The sequence below is a fragment of the Geotrypetes seraphini genome, chromosome 16, assembly GCF_902459505.1.
Source record: "Geotrypetes seraphini chromosome 16, aGeoSer1.1, whole genome shotgun sequence".
Lineage (NCBI taxonomy): Eukaryota > Metazoa > Chordata > Amphibia > Gymnophiona > Dermophiidae > Geotrypetes > Geotrypetes seraphini.
This window is the reverse complement of record NC_047099.1, coordinates 3,233,258-3,258,011: the sequence shown is the minus strand read 5'-3', so window position 1 is coordinate 3,258,011 and position 24,754 is coordinate 3,233,258. Positions and strand designations below refer to the sequence as shown.

Here is a 24,754-nt window from a genome sequence, read left to right as displayed (position 1 = left end):
TATATCCTGGGTGTCAGATTTCATTAAAAGCACATTTTTTGAAGATCCTTAAATTGGCAATAGAAAATTTTAGAAAAGCTCCGGTGATGATGATGTGGAAAGCTGTTTAGCAAGGTGCATCGGCGTTTAAAGCTTTGCTGCTGCTTCATTTGTTTCATTATCTGTATAAAACTTGAACGTTTTCTTAGACACAGTTAGATAAATGCATGAATGATTCAGTTTATAAAGATCAAGACAAACTGAATAAGGTCCAGGGATAAATACTTGGGGCTCCTTTTACTAAGCTGCATTAGCGTTTTTAGCACTAGGCAGCTAGAACTAACGCCATCTCAATGCTGGTATTAGCGTCTAGCGCACAGGGAAATTTAGCTTGTGCTATTCTGTGCGTTAATGCCCTAATGCTGCTTAATAAAAGGAGCCCTAAGTCATCCTATCCCTCTTCTTAATTACTTGTGAACCATCTTATTTTATTCCCATTTGGGCCCAAATAATAGATCTCCCAGTGATCTCCAGTTCTCACTGTTCCCAGATGACTCAAGACTTACAGCTGCATCATCTTCTCCTTCCCTATTTTATATATTTTTTTTAAAAAATTTATATTCCGCAAATCCTACAATTCTATGCGGAGTACAATAGAACTTCCAAATGATGAAAAATAACAATTACAACCTTCTCATATGACACATATTACAATACAAACAACCAACATATAACAACCACAAACAACTCGAAGAAACAATGTGCTTGGTTCCCAAAAAATGGGCAAAACAAGAAAAAAATTAAAAATTCTTATGAATATCAATTACCAATAATATCTTTGTTTATTAGATTTATGAACTAACTTTTCATGAAGAGTTTACAATACACTGAATAGTAATCAGGTACTCTGAAGTATGTTCCATATCTGTCCGAACAGGCTCGCAATCTGACTCTGGTACCTGGGGCAACGGAGGGATTAAGGGCTGGATTCTGAGAAAAGTTGGGCACCTAGATCGCGCATACTCATGCCTATCTCAAGTGTTTTATTTGGTTTTAAATGGCACAATAGTTGGTTGCACTGTTAAAAAACAATTTTTTTTTAAAAAAAGGTGAGATTAGACAGCCTCCAAGATTGGCGCCAGGATCCATGGTGTCTAGGGTTGTTGAAGCCCGAAAGTGGGTGTGTTTAGGGGCGGCACCAGACTTTGGTGTCACTAGGCCGCAATTCTGCAGGGACCCTTTATGCCAGAAATGTAAAACCCAGGCCTACATTTCTGGCACCTAGGATCCTTCCCCTTAAGTGTCCTCTTGCTTTCTATCAATTGTAATTCCAATCCCTTCTTCCCTTTTGTTCCCGTTCGTCTTTGTTCTTAAAATTGTCTTTTCCCTCGGTTTGTTTTTTATTATATTGCATTTTAATTGGCATATTTTTATGCCATTTTTGTACACCGCCTAGAAGGCTCGAGTGGGCAGTATAATAAACTTGAAACTTGCACCTGTCCATGATTTACACATAGCAGACACCTGTTTTCTAGGTGCCTGTCCATTTCGATTCTTGGCACTTGGACGACCTGTCTTTTTGTTTTTTTTGTTGTTGTTGTTTTTTTTTAAGTTCAATAAATTTTTATTGAGTATTTTGAAAAATACAAGGAGCAATTCAAATACATAAGAATAAGATAACGTTTTGTATATATATGATCTATAAATATAAAATTAATTATAAAGGACCATAGTATTAAGAAAAGCTCAGAGTAATGGAGTTGTTTGTGAAGACTGTATGAGAAAAAGATGAAAGAAGACAGAGTAAAAATAAAAAGAGAAAGGAAAGAAAGAGGAAAGGTGGAGAAAAGGAAGGGAAGACAGGAGTGTCTACAAAGCAGAGCGTACATATGAATCTAAAAATGACCAGGGTGATTTCTTGCTTTTTAAATTCATGGAGATTCGGAGTGTGACTTTACTCTCATATGCATATGATTCAAGTCTATGATACATACATAGTGAGTTCCACCAAAACGTATAATCTAATAACGAAAATGATTTCCAATTTTTCAGAATGTGCATGAGAGCAGTCACAATCATGGTATCAATGAGTTTAGGAGGACATTTTGATTGCGCGAAGCAGGGATGTTGAGATCAAAGGATTATAATGTCCATAGAAATTTCTTCTGAGCAGTTAGTGATAGATTGTATGGTATTCCAAATTTGGGTCCAAAAAGAGCGGACTAAAGTACAATGAAAAAACATATGATCAAGAGTTCCCTCCTCTTTCAAGCAGTTCCAGCAAATAGAGTAAAGTTTTAAGTTGGCTTTCCACATGCGAAATGGGGTCCATATTGCATTCCACATAATAAAGAACATTGATTGTGAAACTCTAGATTGTGGGCGGTTTGTTGAAGACCAAAAGAGTTCCCAATCAATGTCAGATAGCGGAATGGTGAGTATATTATCCCAGTGTTTCATAGATTGATATGAAAAAGTGAATAAATGATCTCTCAGAATATTATAGAAAAAAGATATAGCTTTTCCTTTTGATAGAGACCATAAAGACCAATGGTAGATAGTGTTTTTGGAAGACATGAAGTCATACCGTATATGCACAGAAGACAGCACTTCAATAAGTGAGATCCACTGTGAATAGGCAGAGGAAGGCAACAGGTATGTAGAGCAGAGTATATCAAAAGGAATTGACGTAGTGAGAGTAGACAATTGATGAGCAAACCATATACCTGCTCGCTGCCACCGTTTCCATGAAAGGGATTTGCCATGGTTTTGGATTTTGGGATTATTCCAAAGAGACATGAGTGGGCTTACACTAATTGAGATCTCAGCTATATTATCTAAATGATGGAGAGCATGCTGCGTTGAATTCAACAGAGAATACTTTCTCAAATGTCTAAGTATTGATATCGTTAGTAAGCAGGAGATGTGTAGAGGTTTGCATAGAAAACACTCCATTTCAAACCAAGTAGGAGGGTCTTGAGAAAAGGAGTCATTAACCCAGTAGGCTCCATATTTAGCTAATGAAGCAATATAATAATGATAGAAATCTGGGAAGTTAAGACCACCGTTAATTATAGAGGCCTTCAGCTTGGCTAGAGCAATTTGAGGTTTTTTCTTGTTCCATATAAATTCAGATAGCTTCCTATTTAGCCAATGGAAAAATGATTTCTGGCATAAAAGATGAAGCATAGAGAGAATGTAATTAATTTGAGGTGCTAGGGTCATTTTGATGGATGCTATCCTACCCCACCAAGACAAATAAAGTGGAGACCACCGAGATGTAGTGTTAAGAATTAAATTTTTGATTTTAGATATATTAAGATCTTGAGCGAGGACGGGATCCTTGTGTATCAAAATCCCCAAGTATTTCACAGCTTCATTAGACCATGTGAATGGAAAGTTAGCCAAATCTGATTGAAGAATGTCTTTTTGATCGTCCATTAACCATGTCATTCACCTCCATTAATTTCAATGGTATCGCCCTCCTAACCACGTCATTCACTTCCAAAGGCTTCATTGGTATCACCCTACTAACCATGTCATTCACCTCTATTGATTTCAATGATATTGCCCTCCTAACCACATCATTCACTTCCAAAGACATCAATGGTCTCACCCTCCTAACCATGCCATTCACCCCATAGACTTCAATGGTATTGCCCTCCAAACCACATCATTCCTCTTCCATGATCCCCTTGATGGGCCTTGCGGACTTCCATTATTGCCTCCCACTGTTTCCAGCGCATCGGGGGCCCCTTCAACATCCAGGTTGGAACCTCAAGTGTTTGTCTCTGTGGTCCTTCAACACTTCCTCCTCTACCTGGCACCCCTGGCCTTCCAAACGCACCTCTAACCTACCAGGCCAGCCCCTTCAAAACTTACTCCACAGAACCTCCTATGATCGGTGGCCAGCTCCTGATGGTCGGTATTGATTCTATGGCCTGTTCACTTACTCCTGGTTGCCTGCTAACTGGACTGGTACTTGTGTACTCGGTATAATCCTCCCCAGCTTCTTCCTGCTACCACTGGCCAGTGGTGAACACCTGCGAGCCCCAGTATTTAATGCCAGGGGCCAGCAAAAGCGGTCTGTATTCTCCAACCCCTTACAGATCAGTAAATGGGGTGATGACTGGTCTGCTGAACGGATTATTGCTGTTTATGGACCTGCAACTTGAGCCGAGAATGGCTCATGGGGCTGTCGCACCCCCGTCTACATGCTTAACTGCATTATTCGCTTACAAGCTGTTCTTGAACTCATCACCATTGAAACTGCTCTGGCACTTGCTACTGTTGGTAAGGCCAATGCGAAAATGTGTACTGCAATCTACCAGAATAGTTTAACCCTGGACTACTTGCTAGCTGCGGAAGGCGGCGTCTGCGGCAAGTTCAATCTCTCAAACTGCTGCCTTGAACTTCATGACGATGGTAAAATGATCGAGGATGTAGTTAATCGTGTCACTAAGCTAGCTCATGTCCCTGTTCAAACCTGGTGTGGCCTCACTGTTGATTGGCTCTCCGGCATTTTCGGCTCCTGGCTACCTTCCAGCCCTGCCCTGAAGACTACCCTGCTGCTCGCTGCCTTATCGTCCCTGCTCCTTTTTGTCTGCCCTGCCTAGTCTCCATGTTCCTGAGACTACTACACCGCACAGTTGACCACTGTCTTAACCGCTCTACTGCCTCCATGGCCCTTGCTCTCTCTCAGTACCATCCTCTTCCTACGGCTGACCCTGATTCTCCTCCTTCCTGAATTTGTCAGGCTCATCATTTTTTTGTTTTTGACTAGCCTGAAAGGGGGGAATGAAGGGGTCAGCGACCTCTATTATGATTATAACTGAATTACTTTGCCTGAAGGAATGTGGGCCTTGCTCATTATTTTAGGATAAGTTTCTTTCTTTAATTTGCTCGTTATTTTAGAAAACTGGCTGTGCATACGTTTCATCTCCTTAGTAGGGTGCCTTTTCTGGGAAATCACGTGTTGCATTCCTGTTTCTACTGTAAGAGAGTGATAATGTACCTCGCCCTCCTGGACATGTAACAATAGAAACCGCAATGCATAGATAAGCTGTATATTTACTATAGGCTCATAAGGACACCCAGATGACCAATGGTATGCTTTTTATTAGGACCAATCATAAGTTGTAAAACTGTCAATAGTTAACCTATAGAAACCCCTTTGTAGCATCCAATATGTATATGAGAATGGAATAAAGGAACTTGCTTTTCCTCATTTGGACACTTTTCAGGCAGCTAGTTTACTGCTCAGGAGTCCTGCATATGCTGAATAAAGATAGTTTTGTACTTTCTTCACGTGTCTGCACAAGTGACCTTTCAGACCCACTTGTCTACCACCCCAATAGCCCTTATGGCTGCAGGTACCACCTGGCAGTACAATAGGGTTTTAGAGGGTGCACATGTTTCACCATGAATGCAGTGGTTAGAGTGGACTATGGGCCTGGGTCCTCCTCTCTATGGTTCACTAGCCCACCTCCCAGCCTACTTAAGCCACCTCTGTGCAGCTCTACTAGGCTTTCCTTTGCCAAGTGCTGATGTTCTGGAGGCAGGTATGCATGTTTTTATTCCAATTTTTATTGTGGTGCTGGAGGTCAGTGACCACTGGGGAAGTGTGTGGAGGTCTGTACTTTGTGTCTGCAGTGGTTATCTTGTCACTTTGGATACCTTCTGGGAATTTAGACCAGTTTTTAGATCGCCTTACTCACTACATATAAGTTCCATCTAGGCAGTCTCGTTAAACTTTCGGTTATACAGGTCAGCCCATGTCCCGCCCAAATCCCACTCTCACCACTCCTAAAATGCCCCTTTCAGCTCTGGGCGTACAGCGGTACTGAAAAGGCCTAAGCTGTTTTTAGATATGTCTAAACCCATTTCAATTATTGGCCCTTGGTCGACCTGTCTTTAAGGTCATTCAAGTGCCGATTTGGGCAGAATTTTAGACGTATTTTTGTTTTGATTATGAGCCTCTTAATTTCCAAGTTGGTCTGCCATTGAGTAGTTCTTGGTCACCAGCTGACTCCATTTTTTGCCCAATTTCATAAAGGAAAAAGCTGACTTTAGTGTTCATGACCAGGTATATATACCAAAGAAGGAAAAGCTAAATTAACAAGTACATGTCCTTAATATATTGGTTATATATTGAGTATCATTAATATTTAGAAACATTATTTTCTTTTTTTAATTTCTTTATTAATTTTCAAATCAAATACAAAGTGCAAAGAATATACAATCAATTAATACACCAAACAGCACTTATACCCCAAAAAATAATAATATAAAGTACATTTCTTCCCACCCTCCCTGAATGTGTGTAAAAATCAATTAGAAATTAAAGGCGTCTTCAATTAATCAGTTTTAACAAATTCCGCTAATGGACCCCATGTTTCTTTAAATTTTTTAATATGTCCCAATTGTACAGAATTTGTTCTATCAAATCTATAATATTGGCATAAAGTTTCCTACCAAAAATTAAAGTTCAATCTGCCCCAATTCTTCCAGTTTCTTGTTATTAACTACATCATGATAAGAAGAAGTCTGTTCTTTTTTGCATCAATTGGACTCTTAGGTTGCAATAAAGTGCCAAATAACACAATGTCATATGACAATGGAATAGAAGCCTCCAATATCCTGTTAATTTTCCCCAAAATAGACTTCCATAAATTGAGTATCAAGGGACAATAAAACGACAAATGATCCAATGTCCCTACATCAAGATGACAGTGCCAGTATCTATTAGACTTTGAACTATCCAACTTTTGCAAATGAACAGGGGACCAAAAAATTCTATCTAACAACAGAAAACCAAGTTTGTCTCATAGATGCTGACACTGTACATCTCATTCTCCAAGTCCAAAACCGTGGCCATTGAGTCGCAGAAATCATTATTTTCTAATAAAAAACTTTCTTAGGGCTGCTTTGACCTCTCTGTTTTTCAGACTGTAAATAAGAGGGTTAAGGATGGGAATTAAGACATTATACAAGAGTGCATAAAGCTTGTTTTGATCCAGTGACTGCATGGATGTTGGTCTCATATACAAACACATTAAAGTCCCATAGTAGAGAATAACGACTGTGAGGTGGGAGGAGCAGGTGGAGAAGGCTTTGCGTCTACCCTCTGTGGAACGGATCCTCAGGATAGTGGAGATGATGTAGACATAAGATATCAGGATTGTCATGAAACAGGGAAATGCTACAAAAGCACCATCAGCATAGCTCATACCTTCAACAGCATGGGTTCTACTACAAGACAACCTCAACAGAGCTGAGAGATCGCAGAAGAAATGGTTAATCTCATTGGACCCACAGTACGATAAATGTGATATGAGGACGGTGTGTGCCACTGGAATCAAAAAACCAACGGTCCAAGAGCCAGTAGCCATCAGTACACTGACTCTTTCATTAATTATAATAGCATAATGAAGAGGATGACATATGGCCACATAACGGTCATAAGCCATGGCTGTAAGCAGAAAAAATTCTACAGTTGCCAAGGCCAGGAAAAAATGCATCTGTGTCATGCACCATTTTCTAGAAATATGCTGACCTTTCCTTAAGAAGATGTTCAGCAGTTTGGGGAGCGTAACTGAGGTGGAAGAGATATCGAGGAAAGACAAGTTACAGAGGAAAAAGTACATGGGGGTGTGCAGGCGAGATTCCAGACATGTCACGGTTATTATGGTGAAATTCCCCATCAGGACGATGAGGTAAATGAGTAAAAACAGAAGGAAAAGGGGAATTTGCAGCTCTGGAAATTCTGGAAACCCTTGAATGATGAATTCTGTCGCCACAGTGGTATTTTCCTCTTCCATTGTAATCTGAATCTAAAAGGAGATGGAGAAGAAGAAACGATTAGAACTCCCGCTCATTCCAACGAGAGTTGGGGTGAAGCTATGAAGAATGTTCTCAGTTGAGCAATATGCAATAAGTTGTCTCTCTGATTGTACAGATGTTTAATAAATGATTAGTTTATTAGAGTGAGTGTACAATTCCCAGAATATTTACTCTTTTCATGGAGAAATACCTACTAGAAGATTGCCAGTTGCTCCTTAATTTTGCTTGTTTACTCATTCCTTTCTTATTATAAGCGTACAACACATTAGCTGTTGGGAAAGAATTTCCTAAATATGAATAAAGGCCTCACACGTGCATCATCCATTTTTAGTATCATACAGTAAACACCAATTCATTATAACAATAATGAGTCTTCAATTCAATTATAATACATTAAATCTGTTGAGGAAAAGAGACACAACGGGGTTGTTTTTGTAGTGGACTCTGGTCTCAGCAGCCGCCTAAGAAGCAGCTGAGAAACACGCTATTAACAGAATCCAGGCCTCAGTGCCCAAATATAAACTTTTATCACTATGGATTCAGGGTACATTTCATCCCCAAAAAACAAAACCAATACATCCATCACACATGACCCTTCTGAAATATATTACACTGGCCAACACTCATTGTGGTGCCTCAGATGTTAGACTTGTTTCTGGGTTGACCTGCTGATTCCAAAAATGGCACCAGTTTTCTCATATCAGCTCTAGTTTTTGAGATGCAGAGCATGTGCCATATACTACTCTTCAGCGTTTAAATTAATATCTTTTAAGCAAGAAGGACCACTATCTCAGGTTCAGAAAACTTATAAAAGCATTTCTATACCAAGACACGGAGCTATCCCGGTAGTAACTGAAACAGTAATTATAAAAGCCCATTCCTAAAATGTCTAATGCAACTTCTGGAACCAAAGAACCAACAATGACCTACTTGTAACTATATAGTTTAAACTGTGACCTAACTGTATAGGGGAAAACACTCTCCAGGGATTCAAGATAAAGATGGACAAGTTCCTGCTAAACTGGGACGATGGACCACTGGTCTGACCCAGCAGCGGCAATTCTTATGTTCATATGTATTAATAGTTGTACTTTTCTACCTATACTAACAATCCTATTGAAAGTCCACGTTAATCTGTCCGCCGTTACTTCCTGGGTATCTGACCCAACCTCTTGTAATGTAATCTGACCTTGAACTGTATCGGTAAAGGCGGACTAGAAAACCTGATTAACATAACATGAACGATACTGAAATCCCATTTTTATAGCACTCAAATCTTTGTTTCACAGTACATGAACTTAGACAAATTTTACAAATAACTCATCATAAAGCCACATTAATGAGAAAAATGATGACTGTGCTACAAGAAGATGAACGGAGGGAAGAGATTTAAATAACATAAAAGCTTTTAAAAATGAAACAAAGCAAAGAGACACTTTTTCCGGGTACCCTCCCCCCTACATTTTGATATTAATGCCATTAGTGGAACATTGCTCCCTTTTCCACAGTCTTGTCAAATCTATTTCACTCCTTATTTACCAAACATCTGTCCTCTCTGTCTCTCACCTCCAGACCTCCTTTTGCCTCTCCCCCCCCCCCCCCCCCCACCCAAGCAGGTACCTCTGCCCCTACCTTCAGATCCAGCCTTTCTTCTCTCTTCCCCATTCAACACTGCATTTTCCTCCCTACATAACTCTCACTCCTACCTTCCATTACATTGTAAGCTCTTTGGGGAAGGGTCGTACAACCTGTTTCTTGTATCTGGGTGTAGCTTTCCATCCTGTGTTGCATCTCTCCATTTGGAAGTGGTGATTTATGAAACACTGGTCAGATTTCAGAAAACAGAGGGGAAATATCCAGGATCGTTCTTCAAAATTCCAAACATTTTGCTTTGCCAATTAATTTTTGCCTTAGCTTCAAATTTACAAATTGCATCACGGCTTTTTGCAGTTTGTCAGTAATTTCAAAATTACGTTTCTTATTTGTAGCCAGTGATTTCTCACTGGCTAAACATTTCTTCACAAAAAAAGATGCAGACAGTTACAGCAGCAAACCTTGACTGTTAAAGCAAATGCAGGATACCCAGAACTCTTACCTTGGAAATAACGACTCATTCTGCCCAGGTTCTGATCTGGTAACGCTCAGCTCTCAGGTATATTCATACTCACTGCAGGTCCCGATGGAGAAGGATCCCCGAGGCTGGAAATGTGGAGCACAAGGCAGGGAACCAAGAGTCCAGCTTTAGATCTAGAGAGAGAATATCTGGGTCTCCTTGACCAACAGGAAAAGTGAGGTGAAATTATCTCACAGCAGAGGATACCAGGAAGTGAAAAAATTGCACAGTCAGGGGTCAAAGATGATAGATACATCCTGACCATTTATGCGATGCCAGTTCAGGACAGCCCTTTCATCGCTGCCTTATAAGAACCTGAATTTCATCGTGGCCCTTTCAGCACCAGACAGTTCAGCACAGCGCTGTAATTGCAGGACTGTTCAGCGTGGCCCAGGGCTCCTGATCCAATGGGGAAGGGGGCGATTCTACCTCTCTGATCTAGCATGTCTCAAGGTGCACATGGAGGGGGACAATGCCCCCCACATCCCCTGATGCAGCACTCCCCCTCAATATACACCCCATCAGCACTCCACCGCGATGCAGCACCCCCCCAATCTAGTATTTCACCTCACCTCGATCCCCGATCCAGCACTTACTCAACCTTGATCCAGCAGTGCTGCAGAGTCCGCACAATCAGTAGTAAAGGGGAGTAAAATGTGGTGATGGCAAAACCATTTTTATCTCGTCCACAGGCTTGAATATATTTCCGTTCTTTCTGGGATGGGTTAGAAGTGTTCTTAAAGATAAAATGTTAGATTAAGAAGGTCATTTCAGAAGGTCAGGAGGAATTTTCACTTAAATGCATTTGAATACTGAACCCAGGTCAATGCCTAATCGATCTGATCATCAGTCTTTTCCTCGTGGTCCTTTTTGCTTCATCTTGATGAAACGTGATCTCAGAGGAAGGGCTTTGCAAAGTGAATCAAAGATTCTGCACCGAGGTCACTTCCTGTGGTACTTTGCACAGACCATCAAACGCGCTTCCAGTCTGGTGCTCTCACCAATTGGCTACTCCTCCAGCTGGCTGTGCCCAGTCCATAAAGTTCTGGGTTTTGCTACTGTGTAAATGGTCATCGTTAATGGTCATCCTGGTGCACTGAGTTCTGCAGCCCAGCCCCAGAGGCTCTCTACAAATTTCTTTTATTGTCATATTATATCCCATTCCAGTCCAAATTGAGTCACCAGCTGAACTATATCCAGATACTCACTGCCAGGCCTTACCCCAGTACCAGCACTGAATAACTGGTACCAGCAGCTTGCCAGAAGTTACTGACCATCACTGTTACTCAGAGAGCAACCTGGTTTACTTAACCAGGTGACTATCTCATCACAACTGCTCAATGTCAATGGCACTCAGATAACTCCTGGCTCCAGATGTTCTCAGCATTAATCAGACAGCACCACAGAGGTCACACTGTCTTTCTACTGGCATTATACAGTTGCAAGCTTTGAACGTCAGTGGGAGATAACTGGGTTGAGGCCTCTCCCACCTGGTAATCTCCCACTGAACGTCAACATTCACACAACATAGATGCTACTTTCACGAGATTGAGTTCAATTTTATTGATTCTCCCAAGGGAAAGCTCAAAGTTGAGCAAACTTCATTTTTGAACCCTTTATCTAATTTCATTCCTCTCCGTGCCACAGACAGTAGATGACCAAGTGACCTCTAGCGTACACCTTTCCTGTGTCCTGGCTGTCCCAAGACTTACCCCCCTCTTCTACTAAACCGCGCTGAATGGCCTGCGCAGCTCCCGACGCTTATAGAGTTATTCTGAGCGTCAGGAGCAACGCGGGTCATTCAGCGCGGCTCCTGGTGCTAAAACCGCTAACGCAGTTTAGTAGAAGAGACCCTTAAAGATGCATCCTCTTCCCTTCCATACAGGGAAGCAGAGGAAAAGCACAAGATTGGCTCCCAAACAGGGAATATTTACAAATTGTTTGTAAAATCATTATATAAAATCAATAACTAAAATTGTTGCTATGAATCCAAGAAGTAATGTTAGAATGAATGTGGAGTTTGCTCTGAAACAGCTTCTTTGGAGCCATTATACCTTCCATTAATGAACAAAATGAATATTTGATTGATAAGTGCAACTTCTGCTTCGTGATTTCATTTTTCTTCTGTTTTTGTAGTGTAAACCTTAGGTTTTATCTTGGATTAGTTACTGTATAGCAAAAAATGTATTAAAGATGTTACTGATTTATTTTAGTAAATTATATTAATTAATTCAGTTCAAATCAGGTGAAACCTAATAGCAGTGTTCAACATTTTTCCAGCTAATTTATTGTTATGAAACTGGTCAAGAACAGGAGTCTTCCGTTGGTTTATTCCATATTCATTAGATAAACTGTATCAAAAATTTGAAGTTACAAACCTGGGGTAAAATTAGATCTTTTACTTCAGCTTAATGCTGTTAGGTTATGTGTGAGCACCAGAGAATACAGGATTGGCTTGCAGTATACCAGGAGGTGCTTAAAAGTTCTCAGCCCAACACCTGGAGTACTGTGTCCAATACTGGTCGCCATACCTCAAGAAGGACATGGCGGTACTCGAGGGAGTGCAGAGGAGGGCGACTAAACTGATAAAAGGTATGGAAAATTTTTCATACGCTGACAGGTTAAAAATGCTGGGGCTGTTCTCCCTGGAGAAGAGGAGACTTAGAGGGGACATGATAGAAACCTTCAAAATCCTAAAGGGCATAGAGAAAGTGAATAAGAACAGATTCTTCAAACTGTGGGGAGCCACAAGCACTAGGGGTCACTCAGAGAAATTGAAAGGGGACAGGTTTAGAACAAATGCTAGGAGGTTCTTTTTTACCCAGAGGGTGGTGGATACATGGAACGCGCTTCCGAAGAATGTGATTGGCCAGAACTCTGTACAGGGGTTCAAGGAGGGTTTGGATAGGTTCCTGGAGGATAAGGGGATAGAGGGGTACAGATAGAACTTGAGGTAGGTTATAGAAGTGGTCAGAAACCACTTCACAGGTCGCGGACCTGATGGGCCGCCGCGGGAGCGGACCGCTGGGCGAGATGGACCTCTGGTCTGACCCAGTGGAGGCAACTTCTTATGTTCTTATGTTCTTATGAAGACAATGAGGTGGATATGGTTCAATCAATGATCTGAAACGATGTCAAAAACATAGAATTTTGTTTCTGCAAATTGGCACTTAGAGTAAGATCACACTCTTTTCAGCTACAGTGGCAAAATAACACTCAGAATTGGCTGAGAACATTTCAGCAACCCCTCATAATTGATTCAGAGGAGATGCAATGAGGAGTCAAGGGGGTGTCCCTGTGCATACACATAGCAAATATATGATTTTCTGTAAGGCCCGATTTGAGAGGGCCAGTCCACTGCTTAAAAACTACACTGGCTGTCGGTCAAGTATAGAATTCCATTTAAAATTGCATGTATGGTTCACAGGGGAAAGCTCGACTGGACTAACTTCTGCCTTCCAAGTTTCACACTCCTTCTATAACTCAAGAATGACTCAATGCCATAAATTACCTCGTCCCTCTCCACGTCAAGTTCGAAGGAAATCACTCTTTAAATCCACCTTCGAGTTTCAAGGCCCCAAAGTTTGGAACTGTTTCCCGACCTGCTTACGTCAGACCTCCTCCTATCTTCAATTTAGGAAGGTGCTAAAAACGCATCTGTTTTCATTATAGTCTTTGCTATGGTTCATAATGTCTATGTTGCTAACCTGATTAATCTTATGTAAGCCGCAGTGCTTCCCAGTTGACATCTGGGGGGGTATAAGAAACAATTTGGTATAGTATATATATATATATAACATGACCTTCGAGTAGTATGGTCATTGTTTTATTGACCTATGCTAGCAAGTTCAAAGACTGGGTGGGTATTTTTGGCAGCCTATACTCTTGGAAGGCCAACCTCTCCCTCTGGTCTCCACCATCTTTTCTCCACTTATCATTACTCTCCTTGTGTCCACCTTATCCAAGGCATCTTAAGTTAACCGGGAAGCTGTCTGTCTCCTCTGCTGATTATCAGCAATGCCTAGGCATCCCTGGCACTGGAGAGGTCAGTAAGGCCGGCCTTGAGGCAGCATCTTCAGAGGGTTTGTCAGTACAATGGTTGGCTGTGAAAACACAGATCAAGTCAAGCTTCACTGTCATTCTCTGTATGTGTCAGATGGCAGTGGGATATACATCATGCCAGGGAGCTGGTCACAGTAATCTGCCCCTCACCCCACCCCCGAATCCGGATATACAGGTGACCTAGGTTGGAGTGTTAGAAGTGGTCTTATGTTGCTACTATTGGGGGTTCCAGAATCTTGCTACTCTGAGATTCTGGAATGTTACTGCTATTTGGGTTTCTGCCTGGTACTTGGGTTGGCCGCTGTTAGAAACAGGATGCTGGACTTGTCCCAGTACGGCAATTCTTATGTACTCCTCTGATGTCTTTCTCAATCATTACAAATCATGAGTAAGTGTTACTCACATTTGAAAACTTTATTTTCTGTTTAAAAATTTTCTTAGGGCCCCCTTGACCTCCCTGTTTTTCAAGCTGTAAATTATAGGATTAAACATGGGAATTAAAACATTATACAACAGAGCAAAGAGTTTGTTTTGATCCATTGTCTGCATGGAGGCTGGTCTCATATACAAACACATTATAGTCCCGTAGTAGAGAACAACGACCGTGAGGTGGGAGGAACAAGTGGAGAAGGCTTTGCGTCTCCCCTCCGCGGAACGGATCCTCAGGATGGCAGAGATGATGTAGACATAAGATATCACAATTGTCATAAAGCAGGGAAATGCTACAAAAACTCCAATGACACAGGTCATACTGTCAACAACATGCGTGCTGCTACAAGACAACTTCACCATAGCGGAGAGATCACAGAAGAAATGGTTAATCACATTGGACCCACAGTAGGAGAAATGGGATATAAGGACAGTGTGCAACACCGGGACTAAAAATGCAAAGAGCCAACACCAAGCAGCCAACAATACACTCACTCTTTCATTTATAATTATGGCATAACGAAGCGGATGGCATATGGCCACGTAACGGTCATAAGCCATGGCTGTGAGCAGAAAAAACTCCACGTATGTCAAGACTATGAAAAAGTACATCTGTGTCATGCACCCCTTTATAGAAATACGCTGACTCTTCCTTAAAGAAATGTCCATTAGTTTGGGGAGAGTGGCCGAGGTGTTAAAGATGTCGAGGAAGGACAAGTTACAGAGGAAGAAGTACATGGGGGTATGCAGGCGAGGGTCCCGACATACCAAGGTGATTATAGTGAGGTTCCCCATTAGGACGATCAGGTAAATGAGTAAAAAGAGGAGGGAAAGGTAGATTTGCAGCTCTGGAAATTCAGGAAAGCCCAGAAGGATGAATTCTGTCGCTGTTGTGATATTTTCCTCTTCCATTAAAATCTGGAACAAAAAAGTGACGGAAAGGAAGATGTGGTTAGAAACCCTGCTCATTCATAGGACAGCAGGGGTGAAACTGTGAAAGATTTCCCCCGCTATTAAATTACACTCCCCCCTCCATATTCCTGAATTCCGTATCTACGGATTCGCTTATTCGCGGCTTTAAACCCAAAAAAGCATTTTCATTTTTCAGGCTATTTTAAACCCTGTAAGCCTCCCCTTAAGCCTTACCTAGTGGTCTAGCGGGTTTTTGGGGCAGGAGCAATCTTCCCACGCCCCTGCCCTGTGCAGATCGCTCACAGGAAATGGCTCCAGAGACTACAGGAGCTCAAGGCAGCCGTTTCCTGTGAGCGATCTACATGGGGAAGGTGCGTAGGAAGGTCGCTCCTGCCCCGAAAACACGCTAGACCACCAGGTCTTAAGGGGGGGCTTTCAGGGCTTGAAATAGCAGGGGAAAGTGGGGGTTAGGGGCAGAACCGGCCCAAATATTATTCAGGGTTTTTTAATATTCGTGGGCCGGCTCTGCCCCTAACCCATTCGAATACGGAGGGGGAAGTGTATTACCTTTATTAATGATTAGTTCATTACGCTGAGTATATTGAGCTGAGGAAGGCCCTGCATTCAATAAGCCCTGAAGAAATACAGGCCAGAAGATTGGTGATAAGTCATGTTATCTGGATTTGATCCACCACCTTTCCTCTGTAGATATTAAAGCAATTCCCTACCTGTCTGAGCTGCTTCATAGTCTAACTATGGTAAAACAACAGTAGTGAGAAAGACATAAATGGAGGAAAAAGATTTCATCCACATAAAAGCATTTGAAAATGAAATGAAGAAAAAGCAATTTAAATGACTGACCAGCACTGAACCGGTTACTGTCAAATTCAGATCCAGCTGTTTAGGGGCATTCGGCACTTGGCTGATTAAATACGAGGGACCACTGAAAAGTTCTCAGTCCAACCTACAAAGTCGGGGCGGTCTCCATCGAGCAATTTTCCCCTTTTTTCATTCCATCAGAAAAATACAGGACATAAAAAGTGAAAATCACTGGACTAAGCGTATAGTCCTCAATGGAGGTTGGGCTGAGAACTTTTCAGAGTCCCCTCGTACTGATATTCAGAACTAAACCGGCCAGGTTAACAGCATAAACTTCAGTCCTATCGCTATGCAGTAATCCATAGCCATATAAATGCTGAATATCACTGTGTCTTAGCCGGTTCCACAAAAGAGAAATTCAGTATTTGGGTCTGTTGACCCGGCTAACACCTGAGGCCACCATATTTACCAGACACACCTTCACAGTTTTATATTACTAGCCTTTGGAAAGCATTGCCCTGTCTCTGTAATCAAAGTTTATTTCTCTCCTTTATTTAGCGTCTCCCTCGCCAACTCCTGTCTCTTCCTTCCTCCTCTCTGCCCCTCACCTCCAGATCTGTTTTCTCTCTTCCTGGCAAGAACCTCTCCCCCCACATCCAGATCCTTGCTCTTCTCCCTCTCTCCTACATCCATCATGTACTGCTCCATTCAACGTTACTTTTTCTACCCTACCTAATTCCGATTCACGTCAACTTCCATTCCATTGTAAGCTCTTGGAGAAAGGGTCTTATATCCGCTATCTGTACCTTCCATCCTGTATTACATCAGCACATTTGTTACTGGTGGTTATTGAAACACTGGTCAGATTTAAGGCAACAAAAGAAAATGTCCAGAATCTCCCCTCACAATTCTGATAGTTTTGTTTTTGCAATTAATTCTACATTAGCTGTTAAAGTTACAAATTGCAAAGGAATTTCTACAGTTGGTTGACTTTTCTTTTCCTTATCCAATGATTTCTCACTAGGTAAAGAGACAGACAAGAAGGAAAATACAGCCAGAAGAGCTCATTTCTAAAGGTTATTCATGTACTTAGTGCCCTGAAGGCCTAGATCAAAGGGGCAAAAAAATGCATCATTCTCACAGATCTTACCTTGGAAAAGCAACTGGCTCTGCACAAGCTCCGATCCAGTAATCCTCGGTATTCAGGTATATTCATACTCACTGCAGATCCCACTTGGGAAGAGTCCCTGAGGCTGATAACAGGGGACACACGGCACAGAATAGCTCTAGGGTTAGAATATCTGATCCTCTTTGACCAACAGGAATAGTGAGATGAAATTAGAAACATAGAAATATGATGACAGATAAAAGCAAAATGGCCCATCCAGTCTGCCCATCCGCAGCATCCACTACCTCCCCCTGTCCCTAAGAGATCCCACATGACTGTCTCAGGCTTTCTTGAATTCAGACACAGTCTTTTTTTCCACCACTTCTGCCAGGAGGCTGTTTCACGCATCTACCACCCCTTCTGTAAAAAAAAAAAAAAGTACTTCCTGAAATTACTCCTGAGCCTATCACCTCTGATAGAAACATAGAAACATGATGGCAGATAAAGGCCAAATGGCCCATTCAGCACAAGACTGAGTAGTGCAGGTCCTCGGAAAGTATAAAAATGACTTAAGTCGTTTCTAGAAGGTGCTTGAAGTTTGGTTTTTTTGCATCCTTTCTTAAGATAAAAAGTGATCTCAGAGATTGTTTGAAGAACTATAAAGTAATGTAATGTAATGTAATTTATTTCTTATATACCGCTACATCCGTTAGGTTCTAAGCGGTTTGTAGAAAATATACATTAAGATTATAAATGAGAAGTAAGAAGGTATTCCTGGAAGTGATCTTTGCAAACTGAATGAAAGATTCTGCTCAAACATGTTATGTAGGTTATCAGTCTGGTACTGCAACCACTAGGTTACTCCTCAGATGGCCGTGTTCTGGCCAAAAGGTTTTGGGTTTTGCTTACTATGTAAATGATCATCATTAATGGCCATCCTGATGCACTGAATTCCACAGCCCGGCCCCAAAGGATCTCTCCAAGGTTTCTACTAATGCCTGACTAAATTATATTCCAGTCAATATACTGCCAAGATGGGCAAAGCTCCATCTGGCATTCTGGCATGATTAAATACTTGTATACTTTGTATCCGTCTTGGGGTTTTTTTAAACTCTGCTTTCCACAGACTGAATTATATCCAGATGTTCACTGCCAGAACTCCAACACTGAATATGTGGTTCCAGCAGCCTGCCAGAAGTTACTCGGGTTTCACCAATTCTCAGAGGTGGTTCTTGGACAGCGATCTGGATACCACTCCTGAGTATCTGCCCCCATATGACCCCAGCTCTAACTGGATAGCACGATAGAAGTCAGGCAGGTTCTTTAGTGGCACTGCCACCTGCTTATCTTCAAAAATATCAACCCTAATGATTTCAACGTTCACAGTGCTTGGATGTGACTTTCACAAGAAAATACCCTGTGTGCTCAGGCATCACTGGCCACTCAATTTCAAATTTCCTTTGGCAGAATCAATAGATCCGGTTCTTTCCTTTTCCCCTTTCAACTCTTAAGAACATAAGAATAGCCTTACTGGGTCAGACCAATGGTCCATCTACCCAGGATAATTTCCTAAAAGAGATGGCTTGGGGAAATCCACTGCGTATTCCTAGAATTAAAAGCATAAAATCTGTTTTACTATTTGGGATCTAGCTAGGTACGTGCAACCTGGGTTGGCCACTGTTGGAAACTGGGCTTGATGGACCTTCGATTTGGCCCAGTTGTTATGTGAGCCAAGTATAGGACAATGGAGCCATTGTGACATCACTGTTGAGGTTGGCTCTTAGGCATTGGTGGAATGAGGCATTATGACATCACAATCTCAGCTCTGGAATGTTGCTACTCTTTGGGATTCTGTCTGGTACTTGGGACCTGGATTGGCCACTGTTGGAAACAGGATCCTGAGCTTGATGGACCTTTGATTTATGCCAGTATGGTAATTCTTATACTCTTATGTTACATTTCTGTTCATATTCAGTCCATTGACAGTAGATTAGCCTGTGATCTCCGGCTCCCGCTGGCCTTGGCGGCCCAAGACTCCTTTTCCATTTCTTTTTCTGTAGAGAATCAGAAGAAAACAAGAATGTCGATTCCAAACTGTTATTAATATAAATGACTGAATAAATCAGTAAGATCTTTCCTATAAATTCATAAGGAATGGACCACTGGTCTGACCCAGCAGCGGCAATTCTTATGAAAGAAAGGCTAAGTGCTGTGGAAATTTTCAGTAGTGCATGTGAGGATGAATGTGGAGATTGGCTTGAGACAACCCCTTCTTTTGAAGCCTTTATGAATGAATGTGTTTAGGGAATGCGCCGCAAGCCCAAAACTAGTCTACATCAGAAAGGGGTATTCCCAATAACTTCACATTTTAGCCATGCATTAAGTACTCCCATCTTAACTCTTTATTACTACCACCATTTATCATTTCTATAGTGCTGTACATTAAAAAATTGACGAGATAGTCCCTGCTCAGGACATTCATGGATTCTGACAGGGAAATTTAAACTATTAAATAGCTCTAATTAGTTTAATGTGCAGTAACAAGCAAACAACTGCCAAACTCCCTCACATGATCATGTAGTACCCGGGTTCTGAAAATCAACTGTGTATTTAGGGGTAAATTCGATAAATTGGGCCAAAATGTAAGCGCTGGGATGAAGCATGCTGATTGGAAATCCTATCTTGCTGTTACTGAAAACTATCGAAAGTCCTCCTCAGATGCTTAATCTACCAGATCAAAGGCTGTAGCTAGTTAGATATGCAAACGATGGTATGTCTATTACGTGAGCGCCTAACTCCTATTCCGTGTTCAGTATTTATATTCCACTAGTATTTAGAAGGGATCTAAGTGGGTTACTCGAAATCACTAATCATCAATCAAAATGTCTGTTTAAAAGGTTTCTAAAGCTTTATGGAAAAAGTAGTCTGCTAAAATCCAGATTTTACTGGATTGACCATTAAATGAACTATCATGAAAGGGTTTATAGCAAACTTGTCCAATAGAAGGAAAGCCCAGTGTATGTGTGGATCCAAACTGACAAGAAATCTGGACAACAGGTAGAGTTATAAATTGAATGTGAGAAAGTGGACAGCAACCGGGTATCATTTCAAACACCAGTCAGGGAACCTCCAACTCAATGCATGCAAGTCCGTCAACAATGGAGTTCCATGGGCCCATTTCCTTTGACCAAATATCAATTCAGTTTCTATCTATTTTGTGAATTAACAAAATCAGAGGAACTAAAATAAAAATATCATATTCTGAAGAATTGAGTAACAAACCCAATGAATTCATAAAAATATTAAATAAAATTCATGACAATGGGGAACCCTAGGGTAATCAGGGCTCCAACTGGAAGAAAAAGAGTTGTTCTTCTTCACTGCCTGCCCCGCCTTCTTTGATATTGCGCATTCTAGAATTTGAGCTCATATCTTATAGAAAAACATATAAGGATGGTTATGTTCGCAACTGCCAAATGGTGCAAACCTGCATGTGGAGTTTATAGAACAAAGTTGATCCTTAACTTAGGTTTGTAACTATTCTTGGAAAGAAATTTACACCTGGTTATGTCAACATTCATTTATTAAATTTAAGTATAAAGGAGGGAAATAGGAACACAAGAAATACTCATACATCTCCTTTATTTCAGCAACCATTGGGGGTGGATTAAGTAGGAGTCGTGTCTTAATCCCGCTAATGGTCAACTGCTCAATTATAGCACCTTTTTGCAACTTGGACATGACGGAAACAGGTGTAGATAAAAAGTCCTTCTTTATAGACACCAACATTTCTTCCCATTTCAAAACCTCTATTGGATTTCCAACTTTAGGGTCCTTCTTAGTCCCACCCAAAACACACTCCCTTGCAATCTGGATGAAAGGCAGTAAGAAATGTCCAAAGTCTGACCTTCCAAAATCAGGATTAGGATGTTTTTAGTATTTTGGGACATCTTATTTTAAATTGAATATCTAATCATTTATTAGAATGAGGATAATATAATGTTTACATCTAGACCTCTGTCTCCTTTTGCTCTTTTCTGTGACATGAATTTTAAGATTTTTTGTGTACTCAAAGATTGTGTATGTTAATTGTGAGTTGCTTTGGCTAAAACCGGATTACAAAAGTTTTAAATAGTTTCAAGTTTAATAAATTCTTTGATTAGATCGCAAAATCTCATTTCAATGCGATTAACATCAGATAAAAATATAAAATAATAAAATTCTCATATATCAGGGCACAAGTCATTCAATGTCTTTGTCAGTAGGTATTATCAATATTTTCTCTTCAAAACCTTCTTCTGGGCTCTCTTGAGGTCCCTGTTTTTCAGACTGTAAACCACAATAAACCACAAGGTTGAATCAGGGGTTTCAGATTTCATAAAAAACAGTTTTCGAAGAACCTGACGTTGGTGATAGACATTATGAAACAAGGGTGATGATGATGTGATGTTAAACAAAGTGGTTCAAGCTTTGAGGCTTCCTCATTTCTTTTCCTATTTTTAGGAAACTTTGGAGAGCATCCTTTGATATTTACGAGGGATCTTCCAAAAGTTTCCACAGTTTTATTTTTGTGAACACTATTTATTAAATACCTCAAAAACAAATTACGCTGTTTTGCGATACAAGCTTTATTATAAGTTAATACAGGGTGATTGATGTGTTGCTTTTTTTAATTTATCAACCTTCATAGATACAATTCTCAAAGAATAAGGAAAAGAAATCATACGATATAACAAAAAAGAAAACAGAAATAATGCAATTTCCATTACAAAGTATTCCTTCCTAGCCCATAAGGAAATACAAAATGGATCAATAATCCATTACATTAATAATAATAATAACTTTATTTTGTATACTGCAATACCACAAGCAGTTCAGAGTGGTTTACAGAGGGAGAGACTACATATACAGCGATGTTACAGAAAATATTGTCAAGTACATTGTTAAAAATTTTAATTACATTAGTAAGCCGAGAGAGGTTAGGTATAACCGGAAACATGTCAGAGATACAGCAGGTATTTTCAGTGATATAACAAGGTAGGAAGGAGTCAGAGAAATTTATCAAAGTGATAGGTTTTAATTGATTTCCTGAAGGATTGGTACGAGGGTGCACTTGAAATGAGGGTGCTTAGACATTTATTCCATTTGCCAACTTGGAATGACAGTGTTCTGTCAAGGCATCTCTTGTAGACACAGCCCTTCAGGGAGGGGATAGGCACTACATGTGCAAGTGGTGCCTGGAAACACAAAATGGCTCGACAGGTAAATTGGGGATGAACCCGTTAAGGTTTTGAAGCAAAGGCAGGCGAACTTGAAGATGACCCTTGCCTCCATTGGCAACCAGTGAAGTTTTCTGTAGAACGGGCTTACATGATCTGATTTTTTGAGACCATAAATGAGATGGACGGCAGTATTCTGAATGATTCTCAGACGTGTGATGGTTTTCTTGAAGGATCCCAAATACCAAGGTACCATTTTTGTTTTGATTTTTTGAAAAAACATAGTTGATAGATGAAAGCAATATCGAATAGATAAGTGTAATTTCTAATTAGTGATTCTGTTGTTGTGTAAAAATGATGTAATTTAAGGATAAAATATGAAAATATGGCCGGGTTAAGTTTCATCATGTATTAATTTAAACAAACCCCCCTTTTTACAAAAGTCGGCACCTTGAACCAGCGCAGTAAATATTCCGATGCGCATAGGAATTGAATGGGCCTCGGAGCATTTGCCACACAGCACTCAACTGTGCGGTTTTGCAAAAGGAGACCACAATGTTTTATTAATATAAATTGCTAAAAGAAATCAGTAATTAGGGTCAACATTCAATACAAAGCATTTAAATGTTATTAATATTTGGAAAATGATATTCCATCTAAAATCTTTCTTAGGGCCCCCTTGACCTCCCTGTTTTTCAGGCTGTAAATGATAGGATTAAATATAGGAATTAAGACATTATGCAACAGAGCAAAGAGTTTGTTTTGATTCAGTGACTGCATGGACGTTGGTCTCATATACAAACACATTATAGTCCCATAGTAGAGAATAACGACCGTGAGGTGGGAGGAGCAGGTGGAGAAGACTTTATGTCTCCCCTCTGTAGAATGGATCCTCAGGATGGTAGAGATGATGTAGACATAAGACGTCAGGATTGTCATTAGACAAGGCAGTGCTATGACGGTACCAAGAATTAAACTCAAGCTTTCAATAGCTTGTGTGTTACTACAAGACAATGTCAACAACGGTAAGACATCACAAAAGAAATGGTTAATTTCATGTGACCCACAAAAATAAAAATGTGATATAAGGACAGTGTGCCCCATTGGGACCAGAAACGCAAACATCCAGCACCCAATAGCCATCAAAATACTGACTTTTTCATTTATAATAATGGTGTAGCGCAGCGGATGACATATCGCTACATAGCGGTCATAAGCCATGGCTGTGAGTAGAAAAAATTCTACCATAGACAAGGTCACAAACAAATACATTTGTGTAAAGCACGCAAATGAGGAAATCCTTTGACTCTTCCGTAAGAAGATATCCATTAGTTTGGGGAGAGTGAGTGAGGTGCCAGAGATATCGAGGAAGGACAAGTTACAGAGGAAAAAGTACATGGGGGTGTGCAGATGAGGGTCCAGGCAGGTCACAGTTATAATAGTGAGGTTCCCCATCAGGATGATCAGGTACATGAGTAAAATCAGAAGGAAAAGAGGGATTTGCAGTTCTGGAAATTCAGGAAACCCCAGAATGATGAATTCTGTCATGGTGGTGATATTTTTCTCTTCCATTGTAATCTGGAACTAGAAAGTCCAAGGAGATCAGGTAGGAAGCTATGAAGAATGTTTCCAAGGTAGAAATATAGTATAATAGTTGATTAATTATTAGTGGATTCAATGGAGTACATTGAGGTTAGGAAGACATTCTATCCAAAAATGCCTATCCCAGGGAATTTAACATTTTCCAGGAGAAAAGCAGGTAGGTTTGGCTCAAGTGTGCACATAACCAAGCCGTCCCCAGGACACCACTGCCTTTGCTTCTTTGCTCACTCTTTTCTTGGAATAATTGCACAACTGTTCGGAAGAAGGGCACACAAGTGCAGCATCCATTCTAATTATCTGGAAATCTGCAAAGTCTTCGATTGCAGCTGTAATACACTAAGGGTCTCATTTTCACAGTCCTTAGACATAGGTTTCTATGGCGCTTTGTTTGTCTAAGTGCTTTGAAAATGAGCGCCTTACTCTGTTGAGAAAAGAGGACACATAGTATAATGTATACCTAATATTTGTCTTCCATCATGCTATTCATGGAAGGAATCATCTGTAAATGAGGTATCGTATTGGGGCGAGGGGGGTGTATGTGAATGGAACCAGGACATTCATGCCAATAAGATCTCTCAGCCCCACAGTTCCCTTGCTCCCGTGACGGAAAGTTCCTTGTGCTGGATCTGATCTTTTCCAAAGTAACAACTGCCTAAAATTAGATTCAGT

The 24,754-nt window shown here is 40.7% G+C and overlaps 3 protein-coding genes across 3 annotated transcripts; all 3 read right to left on the bottom strand.

Annotated features, from left to right (window-relative positions):
* Positions 1-6,872: 6,872 nt before the first annotated feature.
* Positions 6,873-7,799, bottom strand: LOC117350331 (olfactory receptor 1019-like). Its single transcript, XM_033924590.1, has one exon. The coding sequence runs from the start codon at positions 7,797-7,799 to the stop codon at positions 6,873-6,875; it is 927 nt and encodes a 308-aa protein (XP_033780481.1).
* Positions 7,800-14,410: 6,611 nt separating this feature from the next.
* LOC117350330 (olfactory receptor 1019-like) lies at positions 14,411-15,337 on the bottom strand. The gene has a single exon (XM_033924589.1). The coding sequence runs from the start codon at positions 15,335-15,337 to the stop codon at positions 14,411-14,413; it is 927 nt and encodes a 308-aa protein (XP_033780480.1).
* Positions 15,338-23,113: 7,776 nt separating this feature from the next.
* On the bottom strand, positions 23,114-23,704 carry LOC117350329 (olfactory receptor 5V1-like). The gene has a single exon (XM_033924587.1). The coding sequence runs from the start codon at positions 23,702-23,704 to the stop codon at positions 23,114-23,116; it is 591 nt and encodes a 196-aa protein (XP_033780478.1).
* Positions 23,705-24,754: the final 1,050 nt, after the last annotated feature.

Bases quoted from the DNA above. Each gene is read 5' to 3' on its own strand.
- LOC117350331 (XM_033924590.1), bottom strand. From the start codon at position 7,799: ATGGAAGAGGAAAATACCACTGTGGCGACAGAATTCATCATTCAAGGG.
- LOC117350330 (XM_033924589.1), bottom strand. From the start codon at position 15,337: ATGGAAGAGGAAAATATCACAACAGCGACAGAATTCATCCTTCTGGGC.
- LOC117350329 (XM_033924587.1), bottom strand. From the start codon at position 23,704: ATGGCTTATGACCGCTATGTAGCGATATGTCATCCGCTGCGCTACACC.